The sequence below is a fragment of the Globicephala melas genome, chromosome 5, assembly GCF_963455315.2.
Source record: "Globicephala melas chromosome 5, mGloMel1.2, whole genome shotgun sequence".
NCBI classification, from domain to species: Eukaryota; Metazoa; Chordata; class Mammalia; order Artiodactyla; family Delphinidae; genus Globicephala; species Globicephala melas.
The window spans coordinates 71,764,717-71,787,291 of record NC_083318.1 but is presented as its reverse complement, the minus strand read 5'-3'; the positions used below and the strand labels follow the sequence as shown (position 1 = coordinate 71,787,291).

The following is a 22,575-nucleotide window of genomic DNA, read 5'->3' as shown; positions in this document are numbered from 1 at the left end:
CTTCCGTATTTTGAGGGCGCCCTTTCGGAGGAATCCAGAGGCAGCCCGAGGTCGCGAGCAATCCCGGCGCGTGGGAAAACGCGCCCGGAGGCCACCGCCTGGGCGCCGGGCCCCCGCGGCCGCCGCGGGCTCGGAACCTCCCTGCCGGGGCGGGGCGAGGTTGGAGGTGGGGAGGGGCGGTGAGGGGCGGTGAGGGGCTGGGCCCCCCTCCCGCCCCTCCCGCCCCTCCCGCCCCTCCAGGGCGCAAGCGCAGGCGCGCGGGGTGCGGCCGCGGCGGGGAGAGCGGTGGCAGCGGCGGCGGTGGTGGCCAGCGCTGGAAGATGGCGGCATCGGCGGCGGCGGCGGCAGCGGCGGCGGCTGCTGCGGCGGTGGCGGCAGCCGAGCAGGTCTGTGAGCCCCGCCGCGGCCGGGCGCTGGAGGGCCAGCGGAGGCCGGGGTGCTGCCGGCGGGGCCCGCCTAGGGCCGGCGGGGATGACTCCGCGGGGTGGGGCGGGGCGGGAGGAGCTGTCCGCAGTCCGAGATGCTGGCAAAGGCCGGGCGGGACCCCAGGCAGGGGCCCCGGGGCGGAGAAGGAGGAGCGGCCCCGGCCCTCGGCCTGGCCTGGCTGTCCGTCGGCGAGGTGAGGAGGGGTCGCTGTCCTGAGGGCCCGGGAGGCGGCCGTGGCAGCCGGGAGCCTGGGCCAGGTCGTGCCGGGGACGTGCCCTGCTCGGTGGCCAGCGAAGATGCAGGCAAAAATAACCCCAGCCAGCGATCCAAGAGCCTCCCCTGACACCAGCCAAGAAACACTCAGCTGTTGCCTGGGTGTCAGCTTGCAGCCCCTTCGTGTGTGCCATCCCCATATGCTGACATCCACGTTTCTCCTCCCGCTTTGGTTTTTGGAGACAGTCACCAATATAAAACTGTCTCCTATCCAGTTGGTTTAAAATCATTTTTTAAAATGCTTTATCAAGTATTTCCTGATCTGCATTGTAAACGGGTAACTTAGAATAATAGTTTAAAGGGCTATTTTTTTACAAAAAGCAAGCTATACATAGGCACACATGCACACACACATATATACATACCTGTAGTTACTAGGGTGATTTGTTATAATAAATATAATTTTGATAGCCACTTTTTCCCCTTAACTGTTATTTCCTTTCAAAAAGAAAATGTGGTATGATAGTTTCTTTGGGAAAGTCTCATTCTTCAACACTGCTGAAAAAATACACAAGTCAAGTAGCCAACATTCTGTTTCCAGAACTGGAAAGATTTTCTTAGGCAATTAACAGCTTTTAGAGACATAGTAGATAGATATCACTGGAACAGTCATTCTGAGGGACATAAAAAATAAAAGACATGACACCTGCCTTCAAAGCTTAAAGTCAAACTGACAGATAAATGCAGAAAAATCAGCTAAAGATGGTAGGCAAGCTACAGGTCCTAACAAAATGAAATCTAAAGGAATGAGTGAAATTGAAAGGAGACAAAGCTTCTTGAAGTTGTTGAGATTAAAATTGTCCCTTGGCTTTCCTCCTGATTTATCAGTGCCCATTTTAGATGGTTCTTTTTTCATCTGCATCACCTGTTAATGCTCTTGAAGTTCCACTGAACTTCTTTTCTTGCTTTACACCTGCACTGGGCAATCTGATCCATTCCTCAATCTCTGCTTCAGAGTTAGGCGTTTATGTCTCCAGCCTGAACTGAACTGAATTTTCCACAGGCACCCCAAACTCAAAAATGTTGGATTGGATCATATGCACCATTAAAAGGGTTACAGCCATCCATTCAACTCGTTTCACCTCGCCACAAATTTGGGAGCAGGGCGGGCTCAAGGGAACTCAGAAGGGACCCACATTTGGTTTAATGCTCTGCTGTCCCAAGCTTGATATTTGAGCAAAGGGCCTCACATTTTCTTTTTGCTCTGGACCCCACAAATTATGTAGCGGGTCCTACTTGGGAGTCATCTTAGATGCCTCTAAGTCACACTCACACCCAGTCAATCATCAGGTCCTTTCGGTTCTACCTCTTAAGGCTTCTCTCCAATATTCTCTTCATCTGCAGCGCCAAAGCTCAGTCAAGCCTTCATTTGGACTGTTAGAGAAACCTGTTGTTGAAATCTCCATCTCGAAACTCTTCTATTCCAGTTCATCTCTTTTTGGTTTGATTTTGCTATAATGCAGATCTGATTATATCACTGACCTATTTGAAATCTTCAGTAGTTCCCCATTGCCTTCAGGATAAAATTCATCATTCTAGATGTGATACTTACGTCCACTCGTTTTCTAGCCCCTAACCACATCTCACCTCAAGTTTTGTCCCATTCCTATACTCATCCTCTTCACCATCCTCATAAAGCTACCAAAATTAGTTTGCAGAGATGACTTATACTCCAAGTTCCCATGCTGTTCCCTCCGCCTGGAATGCCTTTCTCTGTACTTTGCTTGGCTAACTCCTGTTTGTCCTTCAAGATTCAACTGAAGCCCCAACTTTTCTTAAAAACCTTCAACTGATGCCCCTGCTCGCTAAGTCGAGTGGCATTCCTCTTACGCACTCTTTCAGTATTGTGTGCATTGCCGTACGACAGCACTTGCCGTGTTGAACTGCAGTTGCTAGTGACCCTGTCTATCTACTCTGCTGGCCTATAGGTAAGTTTGTTGAGGGTAGCCGCTCTACCGTGCTCATCTTGGTAGTCCGGAGCCTCTGACATATAGTAACTCCCATAAATGGTAAGTGCGTCAAATGAACAGGAATTGGCAGAGAAAATTAAAGAGTGCATCTCAGGAGGGTAAGTTTTGCCCTGGCTCTCTGTTATGTAGACCTATATTCAAACTCTGGCTAAGATTTTTAAATTGCCCACCTGTCATAAACCCATACTGTGTCTGTGAACATGAGAAGCAAGCACGCTTCCCCTAAGATATTTTACTGCTTTCAGCTGTCACAATGCATGTGCAACTCTAAAATGTTTGAGTGTCAATGCACCCGCGTAGCTGTTGTACCCCATGCAGATATACAACCTACACAACTGTATTCAGCAGCTGGTTTTGTGTTAAATCTGTTGAGTAGATTGAATTATCTTCTACAGAGCCTTTCTTACCGCTTTGTAGAATTTTAAGATTTTTGTCTGCCGCATTACTCACAATGATTATTCCTGTCTTTTTCCATTTTCCATAAGCCCTCAACCAGCCTGCTACCCGTGCCACCACAATAAGATTCCAGCTGCCCTCTCCACTCTTTCTCGGCAGATGACCTTGTCTAGTACGTCCCCAGGGAAAAGAAGAATTTTGGTTTTTTTTCTCTTCTTGGTGTGAACCATTTCAACGAGGTGGGAACGCATCCTTTAAGACTGGTTTCTCCTGTGCTATCACTTTTCTTTCCTATCTCCTGAAAGATCTTATTTCCCTCATTATCCTGCCCTACTCTGAGGTCTTTGACCTTTGCCCTTCTTGGCATCTTTCCCTCTGCCATCAAACATACAAGTGTTCCTGCAAAATGTTGTGAGGAGAGGACGAAGAGATACTAACAACAACAAGAACAAGCACAATTTTCCTCCAACAGTACATAATTCTTTAGTCTTCTGTGTTAACACTTCTGTCTTTCTGGACTCGAAAATAAATGCATACATGCTGGCATCCTTTCAGGACTATCCCTACTTACCAATTTGCTGCTCAGAGTTCATATTTGAAAGTCACAGAGGCACTTCTTGACAAGTTCAGCAACACTGCACATCCGTAGTTTTCTTGTATGTCTCATTTTCCACTGTTCCTGCACGTTTAAAGTTTTCCACGGGTACATCCTTGGCTTTTTATTCTCTTCCTCTATAGTGTTTTTTACAGCAAACTGATGTGGTCTCATAGATTTAATTTACCTTGAAGATGAAGACTCTCAAATCTGTATTTCTAGTCCTGACCGACCTAATACCCCATCCCATCCTTCCCGTTGCCTTTAAGGCAGGTGGTTATTTCTCAATCAGTTCAAATACAACATGTGTAAAATCTTCTCCCTGCTTCATTCCCCATATTTAAAGAGTCACCATTCAGTAAACATGAGGGGCTTTTTTTTTAACCTGCTACAAATTCACTTAACTCTTCTCTTGAAGTATATTTTAAATCTATCCTTTTCCATCCCACCTTAGCTTAGGCCCTCAATACTTCAGGCCTCCATTACCACAGCATCCCAACAGCCTACTTGCTCGTTTTCCTCTTTCCCGTGTCTCCTACAAATGCCCACACATTGAGCATCCTGAAACGTATGTCATTCATCTTCAGAGACTTCCAGTGACTCCCAAATCAGCAGACATAAAGACTAGAGTTTGTACCCAGATGTCCAAAACCTCACAACCTATTCTCCATTTCCAACTTGATTCTTCTTCATTGCCAGATTTGACCCACCTACTCCTGGTTTCCCTGACAACTCCAAGCCCTCCTGTCTCTTCTCCCATGAACTCCACAGGATGTATTGTCTCAACTATTGATTTTGGCATCCGAACATACAGAGCATTTTATTGCATTGCTAACTGTTTTGTGTACCCAGATCACATTTGTAATATCTGGAGGATAAGGATCTTGTCCTATATTGCTTTTGTATTCCTATTTATAGTATTAGTGTTTAAGCATAAAGTGCTTAATAAATGCCTATTCAATACATTAATTTTCTCAGAGCTCTGAAAAATATGAACATTGGGCAGTATTCCATTCTACTCCTTCCGTTTGTGTTCATGATGTACCAGATTATTACCTAAAATGACTTTCAACCATAGTCGAAAGTCAGAGGTTCTCAAACTCTTTGGTCTCAGGTTCTCTTTATACTCTTTTTTTTTTTTAAGATTTTTTTTTTTTAACATGTGGACCATTTTTTAAGTCTTTATTGAATTTGTTACAATATTGCTTCTGTTTTGGTTTTTTGGCATGAGGCATGTGGGATCTTAGCTTCCCGAACAGGGATCAAATCTGTACCCCCTGCATTGGAAGGCAAAGTCCTGACCACTGGACTGTCAGAGAAGTTCCCATCTTGGTACTCTTAAAAATGACTGAGGGGGCTTCCCTGGTGGCGCAGTGGTTGAGAGTCCGCCTGCCGATGCAGGGGATGCGGGTTCATGCCCCGGTCTGGGAAGATCCCACATGCCGCGGCGCGGCTGGGCCCGTGAGCCATGGCCGCTGAGCCTGCGCGTCCGGAGCCTGTGCTCCGCAACCGGAGAGGCCACAGCAGTGAGAGGCCCGCGTACCGCAAAAAAAGAAAAAATGACTGAGAATCCCAAAGAGCTTTTGTTTATGTGGGTTATATCTGTTGATATTTACCATATTAGAAATTTAAATTGGGAAATTTTGTAAACACAGGAGTATACAAACACACATTCCATTAGCTGTTAGAGCAATGGTGTCATCACATATGGTCATGTAGCCTCTGGAAGCTTCACTGTACAGTTGACCCTGGAATGAAGCAAGGGTTAGAGGCGCTGATCCCCACACAGTCAAAAGTTCACGTATAACTTTTGACTCCCCCAAAACCTAAACTAATAGAATGCTGTTGACCGGAAGCCTTACTGGTTACCTAAAGTCAATTAACATGTATTTTGTACGTTATATTTGTTATATACTGTATTCTTACAATAAAGTAAGCTAGAGGAAAGAAAATGTTATTAAGAAAATCATAAGGAAGGAGAAAATACATTTACAGTACTGTACTGTCTTTATCGATACCATAAATTTATGTCGTCTGTTTACAAGCTGAATCATCTGTCAGCACCTACATCAATATTGTCTTATATGGTACAAAACACTGTAGATGTTATACATATTACTAACACTGGACATCAAAAATGAAAAGATAATGTGGAAAAGAAATTCATATTTATTTACGTGCATAAGGTTTCATGCATTGATAACGAAGAAGCAGCAGTATGGTTGCTTTACAGTAGCCTCGTGTAATCAGTACAATTCCTTCACAGTAGCCTAACCTATACACTAATGAAAGGATCGTAATAAAATTTTTTATGGCATAGAGTATCACAGTCATATTCATAATATCTTTTTTAAAAAACCAGTTACATGGGATGATAGGCTGATACACAATTTCTCCAGTTATGAGAGAGACTGTACAGTAATGTAATTCTTTGAAAGCAAAGTTATAAAACAGTAAGAAAACTAGCATTATTAATTTTATACTAAATATCACTAAACTTATGTATCTACATATATTTTATGCATTCATGACACACCTTTTTCTTAATTTTTTTGATATTTCTAGGCTACACAGTTTATCTGCAAGTTTTTTCAAATTGTTGCAGATCTCCAAATTTTTTTCCAGTATATTTACTGAAAAAAATCCACATGTAGGGCTTCCCTGGTGGCGCAGTGGTTGAGAGTCCGCCTGCCAATGCAGGGGACACGGGTTCGTGCCCCGGTCCGGGAAGATCCCACATGCCGCGGAGCGGCTAGGCCCGTGAGCCATGGCCGCTGAGCCTGCGCGTCCAGAGCCTGTGCTCCGCAACGGGAGAGGCCACAGCGGTGACAGGCCCGCATACCACACACACACACACAAAAATCCACGTATAGGTGGACCCATGCAGTTCAAATCCATGTTGTTCAAGTGTCATCTGCATATTCATGGGAGAAGAAGAGTAAAAAAAGAAAATAACATCTTAGTGTTATTTTGAAAATAATTTGCACCCTCCAGACACTTGAAAGAGTTCAGGGGACCCCTCCAGGGCTTCCCAGCCCGTATTTTGAAAACTGCTTGTCTAGGATAATGTTAACTTTAGCCATTTGGAGTGATGAATAAAGTGTATTAGCCTTTCCAAATTATTTTCATATAAATGAAAAACTATATACAATTAAACAAATCGTTATAAATCATTAATTAAAACAAGATTACCCACTGTAGAATGTGTATGTTAACTCTTCCCCCAAATGAGGTAGCTGTTCAGTTTACTGACGGTAGGACTATTCAAAGCAGACAGTAGAAATATGTTATCAGATGGTCACACTGAAGGTTCTTCTCTATGACCCTTCTCAGCATAGTCATGTCCTTACTTGGAGCCTGCAGCTCAACACGACTTGAGGTTTATTGGTGGAAAATATATCACTATCCAATTCAGCTTCCTTTAGTTATGAATTTGCACCTAACAAATAAATGCATCAAAAAGAGAGGGTATAGCTGCTCCATTGTGTTGTATTTTGTTTTTAGCAAAGTTCCAATGGTCCTGTAAAGAAGTCCATGCGTGAGAAGGCTGTTGAAAGAAGGAATGTCAATAAAGAGCACAACAGTAACTTTAAAGCCGGGTATATTCCAATTGATGAGGATCGCCTGCATAAAACGGGACTGAGAGGGAGAAAGGGCAATTTAGCCATCTGTGTGATTATCCTCCTGTTTATTCTGGCTGTCATCAATTTAATTGTGAGTATTTAGTACAGAATATTCTTAATTACCATGGGGAATTTTTCTTCTGTCTTTTAGTCAAATCATGGACTCTCTTCCTATCGTTTTTCTCAGGACCCTCTTTCTTCTTTCTATACAGGCATACCGTGTTTTATCACACTTAGCGTTATTGCACTTTGCAGATACTGCGTTGTTTACAAATTGAAGGTTGTGGCAACCCTGCATCAAGCACATCTGTCGGTGCCATTTTCCCAACTGCATTTGCTCACTTCAGTCTCCATGTCACAGTTTGGTAATTCTCACAATATTTAAAGCTTTTTCAATATTAGTATATTTGTTATGGTGATCTGTGATCCGTGATCTTTAAAGTTACTATTGTAATGTTTTTGGGTTGCCACTAACCACATCCAGGTAAGATGGTGGATTTAATTGATAAATGTTGTGTACGTTCTGACTACTCCATTGACTGGCCGCTCCCCGTTTCTCTCCCTCTTCTCGGACCTCCCTATTCCCTGAGATAACCCTACAACGGCCTCTAAGTGTTCAAGTGAAAGGAGGAGTTGCAGGTGTCCCTCACTTTAAACAAAAGTTGGAAATGGTTAAGCTTAGTGAGGAAGGCATGTGAAAAGCTGAGATCAGCTGAAAGCTAGGCCTCTTACGCCAAATACTTAGCCAACTTGTGAATGCAAAGGAAAGGTTCTTGAAGGAAATAAAAGTCCTACTCTAGGGAACATATGAATGATAAGAAAGCAAAACAGTCTTATTGCTGATATGGAGAAAGGTTTACTGGTCTGGGTAGAAGATCAAACCAACTACAACATTCCCTTAAGTCAAAGACAAATCCAGAGCAACGCCCTAACTCTCTTCAATTCTGTGAAGGCTGAGAGAGGTGAGGAAGTTGCAGAAGAAAAGTCTGAAGCTAGTAGAGGCTGGTTCATGAGGTTTAAGGTTTCATGCTATGAAGCCGTCTCCATAATATCAGAGTACAAGGCGAAGCAGCAAGTGCTGATGTAGAAGCTGCAGCAGCTCATCCAGAAGATCTAGCTAAGATAAGTGATGAAGGTTGCTACACTAAACAACAAATTTTCCATGCAAACAAAACAGCCTTCTATTAGAAGAAGATGCCATCTTGGACTTCCATAGCTAGAGAGGAGAAGTCAGTGCCTGGCTTCAAGGCTTCAAAGCTTCAAAGGACAGGGTGACTCTCCGTTAGGGGCTAAGGCAGCCAGTGACTTTAAGTTGAATCCAGTGCTCATTTGCCATTTGGAAAATCCTAGGGCCCATAAGAATTATGCTAAATCTACTTCTGCCTGTGCGCTATAAACGGAACAACGAAATCTGGATAACTGCACACCTGTTTACAACATAGTTTACTGAATATTTTAAGCTCACTGTTAAGATCTACTGCTCAGAAAAAAAAGATTTCTTTCAAAATATTACACCTCATGGACAATGCATTGGTCACCCAAGAGCTCTGATGGAGATTAGTGTTGTTTTCATGCTTACTAACACAACATCCATTCTGCAGCCCACGGATCAAGCAATAATTTTGACTTTCAGGTCTTATTATTTAAGAAATACATTTTTTAAAGCTATAGCTACCATAGATTATGATTCCTCTGATGGACCTAGGTGAGGTTAAGTTGAAAAGCCTCTGGAAAGGATTCATCATTCTAGATGCCATTAAGAACATTAGCAGTTCTTGAGAAGAGGTCAAAATATCAAAGTTAACAGGGGTTTGGAAGAAGTTGATTCCAGCCCTATGGATGACTTTGAGGGGTTTAAGCCTTCAGTGGATCAAGTAACTGCAGATGTGATAGAAATAGCAAGATAATTAGAATTAGAAGTGGAGCCTGAAGATGTGACTAAATTGCTACAATCGCATGAAAAAACTTTAAAGGATAAGGAGTTGCTTCTTACGGATGAGCAAAGAAAGTGTTTTCTTGAAATGGAATCTACTCCTGGTGGAGATGCTGTGAAGATTATTGAAATGACAATAAAGAATTTAGACTATTACATAAACTTAGTCGATAAGGCAGTGGCAGGGGCTGCCTGAGCTGCTTCCAAGCCTTAAGAATGTTTGCGTCTCCGTGAAGCCCTGCTGTACCTAAGTTTACCAGGAGATTTGGGTCGGAGTGGGGCTGACGGGCTTCATCGTTTATAAAATCAGGAGTGCTGATAAAAGCAGTAAAGCCTTGAAAGCTTCCAGTCCTATGCCTGCTCATGGTCATCATTAACCAGCTTTACTTGGATGGGACATCGGTCTGGCTGTACTGTGGGAATGTGGGACATCATGCACACTTGTAGCAGTGCCGCTGTCCTCGAGCACGAATAGACATACCTGTGAGATACCCCCTACAAAAAGAAAGAGATTAAATAAAGCAGTGGCAGGATATGAGAGGATTGACTCCAATTTTGAGAGAAGTTCTACTGTGGCTGAAACGCTATCAAACGGCATCACATGCTACAGAGAAACCGTTCGTGGAAGGAAGAGTCAGTGCAGCAGACTTCATTGTGGTCTCACTTTAAGAAATGGCCCCAGCCACCCCAGCCATCAGTGACCACCACCCTGGTCAGTCAGCAGCCGTCAGCGTCAAGGGAAGACCCTCCACCAGCAAAGAGATTACAACTTGCTAAACGCTCAGGTGATGGTTCGCATTTTTTAGCAAAAAAGTATTTTCTAATTAAGGTATGTACATTGGTTTTTTGGGGTTTTGGTTTTTTGGTTTTTTCAGCCACATCGCATGGCTTGTACAGGACCTTAGTTCCCGAACCAGGGATTGAACCCCGGGACCCCGGCAGTGAGAGCGCCGAGTCCTAACCACTGGACTGCCAGGGAATTCCCTATACATAGTTTTTTTAGACATAATCCTGTTGCACACGTAATAGACTACAGTATAGTGTAGCCATAAGTTTTATATGCGCTTGGAAACAAAAAAGTTTGTGTGGACTTGCTTTATTGCAATATTCGCTTTATTGTTGTTATCTGGAACCAAACCCACAATTTCTCTAAAGTATGCCTGTATATGTTTTATCTCTTATTGAATTTTAATGAATATTTTCTATATGAAAACTTAGTATGTTAATATTGCCATGCACTAATTTTATTTAGGAAAAAATGTTCATAGACTCTTTCCTTTAAAAGACTTAAATTTTAGGGCTTCCCACAATGCAGGAGACACGGGTTCAAGCCCTGGTCCGGGAAGATCCCACATGCCACAGAGCAACTAAGCCCATGCGCCACAACTACTGAGCCTGTGTTCTAGAGCCCGTGCTCCACAACAAGAGAAGCCACCGCAATGAGAAACCCGCACACCGCAACGAAGAGTAGCCCCCACTCGCCGGCAACAAAGACCCAATGCAACCAAAAATAATTGATTAATTAATTAATTAATTTTAAAAAATAAAATAAAAAAGAAGACAACTTTTAAAAGGTTAGAGTCAACTCAATAGAAGAGACCTTTGCCAAGATGATTTTACTGCCTTCATCTCTCCTAAAAATATACTCCTTCCTGTTTTCATTCAACTTTTCCAAAATTTGCTCTTGCCTCCCCAGCTAGATTTTAAAATTGTAAACCTTGGATGGCAGTAAAGCGTTATATTTTGTAGTCCTAAATCTCTGTTATAAAAGAATGAAAGGATATGAGGTAGACTGGTTTACACTAAGGTGTGAGGAACTGGTGTGTTGCCTTTTCCAAAGATATTTGCTTTCTTAAAGAAAGGGGTTAAATTTGAACCCCTCTGGCATGTGTGTGGATAGATATTTTCAGAGAGTGATTATTGGTATCCCTGAGACCAATCATGAACATGGATGCAGCAGTTCTAACGTAATTTCACTTACTACTGTATTTTTTTACTTCTAATACTCTCAAACCAGTCCATTGTATTTTATGTACATCCAAAACATTTGTGTCTAATTCTTCACTTAAATCAAAAAGAGCTGATACTGTAAATAGCTTTACTAGGAGCACATGTTCTGAATTTATTTTATTTTAGAAATTTATTTTTTTGGAAAGTTATGGTTAAGATGGCAAAAAAAAAAAAAGACATTTTCATCCCCTTCTGCTTTAAAAGCTGATCCTTAGGTGACAATGTCAAGAATCAGAAATACCTTGGAAGAAAGTGGGAGGCAACCGAAATCCTGAACCGTAATATATGAAGACAAAAAGGAGGAGGAGTGGCAAATAACTTACTAGAGAAGAGAAACTGCATGTTGGGGGAGAGGGTTGCAGGGGGCATTGGTGGAAGTGTCTTGCAGAATCCTGAAAAGCCTCAGGAACTGGAAGTACAAGTGCCTTGAAAAGTAGGAGTGAAGGGGGAACTGAAAACAGAGAGCTTGTTTGAAAAGTCCATAGAAGAAGGCATGCAATCCCCAGCCTCCCTCTCCTTCCAGGCAGCAGTTAGGCAGCCAGCCCTCCTAACCCCACACTGAACCAGAGGGGATTCTTTCTGCCTGAGGATATTGCCAAGAGGAGGATAGGGATGGGTTTCCACACTGAAGGCAGGAAAGTCTATATCCTGAGCACTGAGGCTCCCGTATCCTCATCCTCCAGCTCCAGCTCCCTGTACCAGGCTTACATCCCCCAGCAAGAGATAAAATAGCCTGCTCTGGAGAAACCGAAGAACATAGAGAAAAAACCTGAAGATACACATGGCAGGTCCCTGTGAAAAAGCCACCTAATCTCCCTACTGTGAAGCCTGTCAGTCACAAGTGCCACCCCACCCAGAGAACTTTCCCTGAACTTTTTATAACCGCTCTGTTAACTATGAACACAGAGCCACCAGGGATCAGTAGATTTTTATGGAAAGCTCCCAGAATTGAGAAATGATTGAGACCAAAAGCACCCAAACCATGGGGAAAGTGGGCATTCAGGGAAATGGAGAAAGTGCAACAAATGACAGGAAACTTAAAAGAATTAAAGCACACAATCAATAGCTTCAGAGAAGTCAGAGGATATTGCATCCATTAAACAAGGATACTGTGCCATTAAAAAGAAGCAGTTAAAGAATATGGAAGAACTCATAGAAATACACATACATGGATGGATGGATGGATAGATAGATAGACATTGGAAGATAAAAGAAAATCTTCCACAAAGTTCAACTAAATTAAAGAATGAATCCAGGAACATTCTGTTAATTGGAGTTTTAGAAAGAGAGAAGAAAAAACACAATGGGAAGAAAGTTATCAAATAAATAAATCAAGAAAGAGTCCTAGGACAGGTTGAAAACTACCATTCTGGATCCAGCATAGGTATAAAAAAAAAAAGACTCACACCAAGGCTATTACTGTGAAATTTAAGAAGACCAGGAATAAAGAGATGATCCTAAACTCTTCCAGAGAATTAAAAAAAAAACGGGTTTTGTATAAAGAACACAAAATCAGAGTGGCATCGGACCCTGTCAAAAGCAGTGCTGGAAACTAGAAGGCAAGAAAGCAAGGACCTTCAAGATTCAGAGAGAAAATAATTTCAAATCTAGAAATGCATACCAAGCTAAACTCTCAGTCAAACGTGAGGAATTACAGAGACATTGTTTTAGCCACGCACACTCTCAAAAAATATTTCACATACATTCTTTTTAAAGAAGCCCCGGGACAATGTGCTCTACCAAAAGAAGGTACTAAACCGAGAATGTTGAAGACAAGGATACCGGAAACTGGGTATCCTGCATGGGAGAAAGACGAAAGGAAGTTCCAGCATGAAAGTGAATGGAAAGCTCGTGGTTATAGCCGTGCGACAGACCCAGAGGGCAGGAGCTCAGACTGGAGCAAGAAGATGAGGGTTCGTTCCGGAAAGATTTCCTGGGAGAGGCAAATAGAGCTAATACATTTTCTGGGAGGTTTGGACTTTTAGAACATTTTATTGAGAGACATTTTACAGAAATGTTGGAGAGTTTGAAAAAACTTAGTCTGATTTTCAAAGAAACTAAGCAAATGAAAGAAGGACAAATATTAAACTCTGAAAGACACAAAGTACAAGAAGGGAACTGCCATCATAGTGCAGTATTTGCCTTAGCAGTGAACAATATTTACATTGTTGTAATACTGAAAATACTGAACATGGATTTAACCAAAACTTGAGATTGGAGTTGGAGGAGAAGAAATATAAATGAGCTAAAATTCTCATCTGCTAAAATAGGAAATTGATAGATACAACCTAAAATTGATCAGTGAAGAAATAACATATACTTATTATTTAGAAATATGGAGATAAATTCTAGACGAAACGGCTAAGATTGTTGAAAGTGGTTGTTCTGGGACGAGGTATAGGGGAGGTAGAAGAAATAAACTAATCTTTTTTTTTTAATTATAGAACCTTTAGCACTTTTTTTTTTTTTTTTTTTGGCGGTATGTGGACCTCTCACTGTTGTGGCCTCTCCCGTTGCGGAGCACAGGCTCCGGACGCACAGGCTCAGTGGCCATGGCTCATGGGCCTAGCCGCTCCACGGCACGTGGGATCTTCCCGGACCGGGGCACAAACCCGTGTCCCCTGCAACGGCAGGCGGACTCTCAACCACTGCGCCACCAGGGAAGCCCACCTTTAGCACTTTTTGACTTTTAGTTATTGGTATGTAATACCTTGATAAAAATAAAATTGGTTTTGTTTGTAAGTGGAAACCCAATTGATGTGTTCATCTCACTGATGAAACATTTTAGGAAGTTTAATCCTTTAGCAACTACCTTTCCTGTTTGTTTACTGATTATGTTAAATGTATGCTACCTATTATCAGTGGGCTTGATTTCTTTTTTAGGTAACACTTGTTATCTGGGCTGTGATTCGCATTGGACCAAATGGCTGTGACAGCATGGAGTTTCATGAAAGTGGCCTGCTTCGATTTAAGCAAGTGTCTGACATGGGAGTTATACACCCTCTTTATAAGAGCACAGTAGGAGGAAGGCGAAATGAAAATTTAGTCATCACTGGCAACAACCAACCTGTAAGTAACCACATTAATTGAGGAACATTAGAGAAAAATTCTTCGTAAAAACCTAGAGTTGATTACTGGAAATGGATATTTTCCTTTAAAGAAAATTCATAATATATTTAATAATATTGTTGGTCTTCTCATCCATCTATTACTGTTAGATACTTTCTTAATATTCTAGATTTTGTCCCATGGTAGCATTTTCTGGGATAGATATAATTACTGTAAGAATACATAGTTTGCTCTTTTCTCCTCCATATGAGGAAACCATTTAAAAAAGCACCTTCCCAGGTTAGAATACCCTCTACTCTCTGGGAGTCTGGAAGAGAATATGCCAGTCTAGTCAGTGGCAACCCCTGTCAAGTGGCTACTATAACGTAGGTTTTCAACTGACCAGAACCTCAAGGAGGCATCCTTACTGCCCCGCCCGTCTTAGCTCTGGGTCCCTGTGCTCTGCGACCATCTGTGTCTGCCAAGCATTACAGCAAATAAGCATGTTAAGCCCTCGTTTTAAAGGACTCTTCTCCCAAGTGGGTGGAGGGAGTCAGAGAGAGGCAGTTAAAATCATTAGGAGTTAAGCCTGCTATTGTAGAGTTTTTTTAGAATGTTCTTGATGAATTTTGGATGCAGTCTTGTTCGAAAACATATTCATGATAAAGTGTTTTTCTGAAGATTGTTTTTCAGCAAGGGACGACAAAGCTCAGTGTAGAAAAGAACAAAACTTCTATCATAAGTGACATTGGTGTGCAGTTTTTCGACCCAAGGACTCAAAATATCTTATTCAGCACAGACTATGAAACTCATGAGTTTCGTTTGCCAAGTGGAGTGAAAAGTTTGAATGTTCAAAAAGCATCTACTGAAAGGGTATGATTTATTTTCCTTGCTTTTATTAACGGAAGAGAATTATTATCTAAAGTTACAAAGTGTGTGAGGTGGGGGGCAGGGGCAGCTTTACTGATAAAATGCTATGAATGAAGTGACTCCAGAGCAGCGGAAAGGATTAGTTCTAGATTTGTCATCAACTAGTTTATGTGACCATTATCAAATCATCTCTCTTTATCTCTACATGTGTGAAATGTGAATTAAAACACTTGCTTTCATATTTTGTCGTTGAAACGCCTCCTCCTCTATCTCTAATAATAATCCTCACTTTAATTTAGAAACTCTTCATCACTACTTTTTTTTTTTAATCTTCAGATTACCAGCAATGCTACTAGTGATTTAAATATAAAAGTTGATGGGCGTGCTATTGTGCGTGGAAATGAAGGAGTATTCATTATGGGCAAAACCATTGAATTTCGCATGGGTGGTAATATGGAGTTAAAGGCTGTGAGTATTTTTTGATTTTAAGAGAATTATTAGATTCTTGGGTACATAAGTCCTTATGTGGAAAAAGAGTTACGAAAAATGATAATGTAGTTGTATTTTTCGGACATGAAAAGATGTTCAAAGTGGATTATGAAGTGAAAGAAAGTTATAGAACAATCTGTGAAATATCTCATCTTTATTTTTCAGATTATGTGTATGTTTATAGAAACCTAGAAGGGTATGCCAAAATGTCAACAATGGTTAGTTATGGGTAGCAGGGTAACAGATGATTTTCATTTTATTTCTGTTTGCCTGTTATTTTCTGAATTTTTTTTTTTTTTTGCATAATGATACCTGTGTTATTTTAAAAGGCAAACAAACAAACAAGCAAAAAGCTTCCAAAAGAGAATTCTCAGTATGCATGCCCTGAAGTTGATAGGGTTTTTTTCAGTTAAAGATTTTTCACATCTCTTCATGGGTTTTGTGTCTAGTGATGTGAAAATCAATTAGCAAATATATTAAATGTATTTTTAATTATACATCTATTATTAATTGTAAAGGAAAAAGATTTTGCCTTTATTATACCTGTTGAAAAGTAAACTTTTCTTTGTGCCTCACAGATTATATCTGAACTTTAATAAGTAACATATTTCATTTAAGGGGGCCATAAGTTCGAAAACATTTTCCCTGCTCACAATTCTGATCAAAGTATATTTATTCAAAATGTCTTTGGGCATCTGCTCTATGCTACCTAATTAAAGCTAATTAAATTTGTGCTACTAAGCATTAAATGACAAAAGTTAAACCTAAGGACTTATAAAATAGTTCTTTCCTTTTAAAAAATTTATTCATAGTTCTTGAAGGAAAAAACTTTAAAAAATTAAGTTCTTTCACTTTCATAAATATCTTTTCCCCCTGAAGAATATGTTCCAATCTCTAAATAATAAACATGAACATAAAATGTGATTCTTGCCAGAAACTCAATAGTAGTGCTGAGTATTGTTTGCATACATTGTAGAAAGAAGCCATTCCTCTGAGAGAATAATAGTGTTGAAGAATGGTCACAGTGGGGCTGTTGTTCTCTGCATCAGAAACTCAAAGCAGCAAGAGATGTGATTGATTTGTTTATAACCATTAGCAAGTCACCTAAATCTTTTAAGTTTTTCTACCTGAAAATTCTACCTGTTGTTAATATGACATATTTTGAAATACATATACACACATATCAGTTTCTCCACAGTTAAAAAAAAATAAACCAGTATGGAAAAGATAATTAGCTTTATAATTCAGCTAATATCAGAGGTTAGTTTTTAAGTGTATGGCTAGTCATTAGAAAGAATTTTATCAATCAAACTGCTTTTTAAAAAAAAATTGCTAAGACAAATATTATATCACTTATATGTGGACTCTAAGAAACAGTACAAATGAATCTATATACAAAATAGAAACAGACTCACAGACATTAAAAACAAATTTATGGTTACCAAAGGGGAAAGGAAGGCAGGGAGGGATAAATTAGGAGAATGGGATTAACAGATACAAACTACTATATATAAAACAGATAAGCAACAAGAATTTAATAACCTATAATGGAAAATAACCTGAAAAAATATATATATGACTGAATCACCTTGATGTACACCTGAAACTAACACAATATTGTAAATTAACTATACTTCAATTTAAAAAAAAAAAACCTACTTTAGCAGTTTAAAGAAAGTAAAATTACATAACCACAAGATGGCAGCGTTAGAACAAAATTTGAAAATTCCATACACTATCACTACATAGTCAGTTAGCCGTTTCCATTACTTCATAATCAACTTTCGTTGCTTTAAATACCCTCTATAAGCTGATGACTCTCAACTTTGGAACTCCTTCTTTCTCCTCTGAACTAAGTAAGATTCACATATCCAGCTGCCTTCTTACCTGTCCACTTCAATATCTAATAGGCATCTCAAACTCAACAAGTCTAAAGTCTTCATATCCTCCTTCCCTCCCCAAACATGCATTTCTTTGTGTTCCCATCTTGTTAAATGGTACCCATTATTTCGTCAGCAAAGCCTCTGGGCTCTACCTTCAGAAGATGTACAGAGTCTGGCTGATTCTCACCACCACCACCACACCATGGTGTAAACCAGCATCGTTTCCTGCCTGCACTGCTAGAATAGCCTCCAAAGTGGTCTCCCTGTTTCGTCTTTCACCCCTGTATTCAGTTCTCTGTACAGCAGCCAGAGCGATCCTTTTGAAAAGATCGTCACTTCTCTGTTCAGAACCTTCCAAATGGCTTCCCGTCTGATTCAGAATAAAAGCCAAAGTCCATACCCTGGCCTTATATGTCTGGCCCCTAGTTATTTCTTTGACTCATCTCCTACCTACCAGTCGACTCCCTCTCTCTGTCCTTCAACCACTCTGGCCTCCTCTCTGTTCCTAGAACACAAGGCACATCCTCACCTTGGGGCCTTTGCGTATGTGCTTCCCTCTGCCCAGTTACCCACATGCCCTAGTCCCTCATGTCATCCAGTTTCCATCAGACTGTGACCTTATCAGAGAGGCCTTCCCTGACCATCCTCTGGTCACTCTCTCTCCACTCACCCTGACTTGCTTTTCTCAGATGATGTCCTGTTTGTTTTACCTCTTCAGGTGTTTGTTGTCTGCCCCTCCCCAGTAAATGGGGATTTGGACTTTGCCTGTCTGTTGACTGCTGCATTCCCAGCACCTAGAATAGTATCTGACACATAGGAGACCTTTAATAATTATTTGTTGAATGAATAAAAAGAAGAAAAGGGAAGAAGGGAGAGAGAGGGTTAGGAGTTCCAAAAAAGAGAGGGTCTGCAATACAAGAATGTTCCTGGGATAGTGGGCTTGAAGAAGAGAACTTCCAGGCAGTTTTCTTTGAGTGCCTGGGCTTCAAAATTGTATGGTTTGAATCTTCATTTATGGTGTCACACAAAAACATTGGAAATTCAAATTACTTTTCTCTAGGAGAAAAACAGTCTTTTTCTTCTTAGCGTCAGAAATGTATCAATCAGCAACTTGGTTAAAACTCTCTTAGGAAATAATAAATGAAAATGATCTGAGACTTTATCAGTATTCGTCTTATTGTGCACTTAGGAATTTTGATATAATTTTTAACTAATTGAGAAATAAATTGTGTTAACAAGTGTACTGATACACATTGTGAACAATTACTAAGAGGTCACTAGGTGAATTTTGATTGGTTTGGGGTTTTTGTTGTTGTTGTTTCGGTCATGACTTTTTCTTGCTGCCTTCTATTCTTGCTAATATTTCAGTGAGTGTTGTTTATTAATCTTGTTCTCGCCCTACTTGTGGATGCAAACAAGCCATATATGAGTTTTCTCCTGATAGGAAAACAGCATCATCCTGAATGGAACTGTGGTGGTCAGCACAACTCGCCTCCCTAGTTCCTCCAGCGGAGACCAGTTTGGTGGTGGTGACTGGGTGCGCTACAAGCTCTGTATGTGCGCTGACGGAACCCTCTTCAAAGTACAGGTGACGGGCCAGAACATGGGCTGCCAGACCTCAGACAACCCCTGTGGAGACACTCACTAGAAGAACCCGAGAGGGCGTCAGTAGGTTCAGATCGTGACTTGACTTTTTTTTTTTCAGAGTAGGCATGCAAATCATGTTTTTACAGAGTTTGTGATAACTCGTAATTATTTTATCTGCAGAGCACTGCTGTATCTATTATATAGTCTCCATGTTTAAAATAGTCTCAGAGAGCCTAAATTCTAATACATTTCATTAAGTTGCACTGATCTTCAATTTACAGTTCTCTAAAACAATTAAGAGAAGTGAATACAATCAATATTAATCTTTAAAGAAGTGTTTTTAAAATGCCACTTTTCCTTGTCTAAAGGCTAAAGGTCTGAAGCAACTGTTTAGACTCACTGTAAGTAAGCTTTTGGTAACTAATGGGGATAGACCCACTTAAGACGTTTAAAGGTACACCATCAGTAAATGTTACATGCTCTGTCTTTTGGCTTCTAAGAGGAAAGACAGATTTTTTTTTTTTTTTCTTTGCGGTACGCGGGCCTCTCACCGATGCGGCCTCTCCCGCTGCGGAGCACAGGCTCTGGACACGCAGACTCAGCGGCCATGGCTCACGGGCCCAGCCGCTCCGCGGCACGTGGGATCCTTCCGGACCGGGCAGGAACCCACATCCCCTGCATCAGCAGGCGGACTCTCAACCACTGCGCCACCAGGGAAGCCTGGAAAGACAGATTTTTAGTGCATTGACTTTCAGCCGTATTCTCACATGCAAGTGAGGTCGTTAAAGAACTTCGCATATGGGAGTTAGTAAGAAACTATGGTTCCTTAGTTTTGCACTAGGAAGAAAATACTCTAATAGAATGTATACTCATTAAATATTGGTAAATATTGTGCTCGCAGTGTGGTAGAAATTAAAGCACCATCTCAGCTTTAACTGTTAAATGATGATAGCTGTCATGTATCGAGCATCTTACAGTGCTAGGCATTGTCCTAGGCATTGCACATGGAATGTCTCTAATTCACACCACAACTCTATAAGCAGGTGTTGTTATCCCAGTTTACCCATTAGGAAACTGAGGTTCAGAGAAGTTAAGAAACTTGCCTAATGTTACAGAGGAAATAGCAGAGTTGGGATTGGAATTCAGGTCTGACTCAAACCTAGGTGAACCTGTTTCTAAATACTGCATTCTTTTCACTATCTGCGCTGGAGTTTTAATTATTTAAAACTCTGCAAAGATGAACAAAGACTAATTCAGACTTACCTAGGCAGATAAGAAACAAAAAAACAGGTATGCTTACTCTAATTAAAAGGAAATAAATCAATCTCAGTCAAAAAACTGACCAATCACTGTCAGATTTTAAATTTTCTTAAGCCAATTCTAAAATATATTATAGAGAGATCAAATTGGCCTAGTTGTGGGTTACCCCCATTTCCCAACTGGGGTACCTGAATGGGTAAAACGGTTGCCAAGATATGTATACCCTCAGCCCTCGGGGCAGCACAGTGGGACATGGGGAGGCCATGCCCCAGACGAGTCCTGCTGGCCCAGAATGGCTGGTGGATTTACCCCAGCAAGCCAGACAAATATTACCCTTTTTAATATGTGCCGTAGCTTGAAAAAAGTCAGGAAGCACTGGACTAAAGGGTACTAATGCAGGAGATAATATAAGTAATTTTCACGTAAGTATGAGATTGACCTCTGCTCCTAACATCACCACCCGTTATAATGTTTTACAACCCTCAAGCCAGTTGATTTTTAAGGTGTTTTATATTTGACCTGAAAGGAACTCGCTGGTATTATTAAGATACACACGACATCAGGAAGAGAGACCTCAAAGTAGTGTGCTGTAAAATAGGCAGAAGAGATAACCCCATTCTGCATTCAAGTATAACATTCTGTCCTTGCCAGTTTGAATGATATAGATAGGAAAATCGATACAAAAAAAATTTGCATTCAATATTGTCAAAGTTCTCTCTGATAGAAAAACCAAATACTTTAGAGATTATGAGTAGTCATTAAAGTATACTAAAGTAGAGATTGACTTACTACCTACTACTGAGTGAAGTTATTTTTTAAGTGAAGAAAAAAAGAGAGTGAAATTTATGACCTTTGGGTGTTATTTGTTGTAGTGATATTCAGCGCCCATATGAATATATTCAGTATCATTTAATATCTGAATAATGTTCAGAAAAAATCCATTGGAATATTCGTTCAGATGCTCAGTGTATTTGTAAATTTTACATTCATTACTTGTCTGCTCTATTTAGATTTGTTTTGAAAGTTTGTTTAGATAAATATTTTTTACAAAAACCACAGAACACTATGTTACAAAGTATTATTTATTGAATGTAATTCATGAAATAATCTATTTTTACTCCTCTTTGAGAAATACTTGTTTTTGATACATCTCCATTAAGTGCTTTGGACATGAGAGAATATTTTGATGTTTTTACAGAACTGATTGTTAAGGTAACAGGTATAGTAATTTAGGACACTTCACAGGTAGCGTTTGCTTTTTCATTGAAATGTAGACCTGGGAAATTCCCTGGGAAGCAGAACAAGAACAAACTGTCCATTTTACCTGTGACCTGTTTAGCATAACAGTAAAGCCTCAGCTACTCATTCTCACCATCAGATGCTATTTTTCTATAAACTGAATTGTTAACCTTGCCTCTTCTGCTGTCATTCCTCCCCTCCATCAAGCGCTGATATGACAAGCAACAGACTTGGGGGAGGTAGAGGACAAAGACAGGATCCCCGGAGATGGGGCAGACACATGCTTGTTTAAATAACTACAGTCCTTCAGAGGTGGATTATAATGACATGGGGAACAAATGAAATGAAAGCAAGGTATCTTAGGGGCTCTCTAATGGGCAGGTAGGAAGAATGCAAAAACTATACACAGTAGGGACTGTATGTGTGCTCTGTAATATTTAAAAATATACTTATTTGTATCCTTTTTGCATTGAAAAAACAAATTGTGTGTGATAGTTTTGAATGAAAAGTGGAAGTTCTACGTGATAGTTTTGAATGAAAAGTGGAAGTTCTACCTAGTTTTGGAGTGAGTTTTTTTTAAAGATCATGAGAATGTTACGGTGCTAAACTTGACAAAAAAAAAAAGAGAACATTGAAATGCTGATAATTTTAGTAATCTTTTTTTAAAGCGCTGAGGGGGCAAAGATTACAAATTATGCCATAGAAAAATAAACCTATAAATGTGTCGAGTTACCAATTTGACTTTCAGTTGATTCAGTTTGTAATAACTATTAATGACCTCTGTTTACAATAAAGATTCTGTAAAATTGTTTGCTGTTAATTTTTTAATTGTTAAAATAGTAGCAGGTTTCTACTTACTCATATAAACGTGCTGAATGTAAATACAGCTTGAGAATTGGACGCCGCCAGTATTTATGTAATCTCTCTGGAATCCTGGAGCTCAAAGTTAGAAGTTGTACAGACCCAGTCTGGA

At 40.4% G+C, this 22,575-nt stretch overlaps 1 protein-coding gene across 1 annotated transcript; it reads left to right on the top strand.

Annotated features, from left to right (window-relative positions):
- The first annotated feature begins 266 nt into the window (after positions 1–266).
- Positions 267–22,231, top strand: SGCB (sarcoglycan beta). The gene is made up of 6 exons (XM_030880514.2): positions 267–386; positions 7,165–7,374; positions 14,110–14,295; positions 14,956–15,147; positions 15,481–15,612; positions 18,961–22,231. Exons 1-6 carry the CDS (start codon positions 321–323, stop codon positions 19,162–19,164), a joined length of 990 nt encoding a protein of 329 aa, XP_030736374.1. The 5' UTR covers positions 267–320; the 3' UTR covers positions 19,165–22,231.
- The last annotated feature ends 344 nt before the right edge of the window (positions 22,232–22,575 follow it).

Bases quoted from the DNA above. Each gene is read 5' to 3' on its own strand.
- SGCB (XM_030880514.2), top strand. From the start codon at position 321: ATGGCGGCATCGGCGGCGGCGGCGGCAGCGGCGGCGGCTGCTGCGGCG. The intron at 14,296-14,955 runs GTAAGTAACCAC...GTTTTTCTGAAG, and splicing joins TCACTGGCAACAACCAACCT to ATTGTTTTTCAGCAAGGGAC. The intron at 15,613-18,960 runs GTGAGTATTTTT...TTCTCCTGATAG, and splicing joins GTAATATGGAGTTAAAGGCT to GAAAACAGCATCATCCTGAA.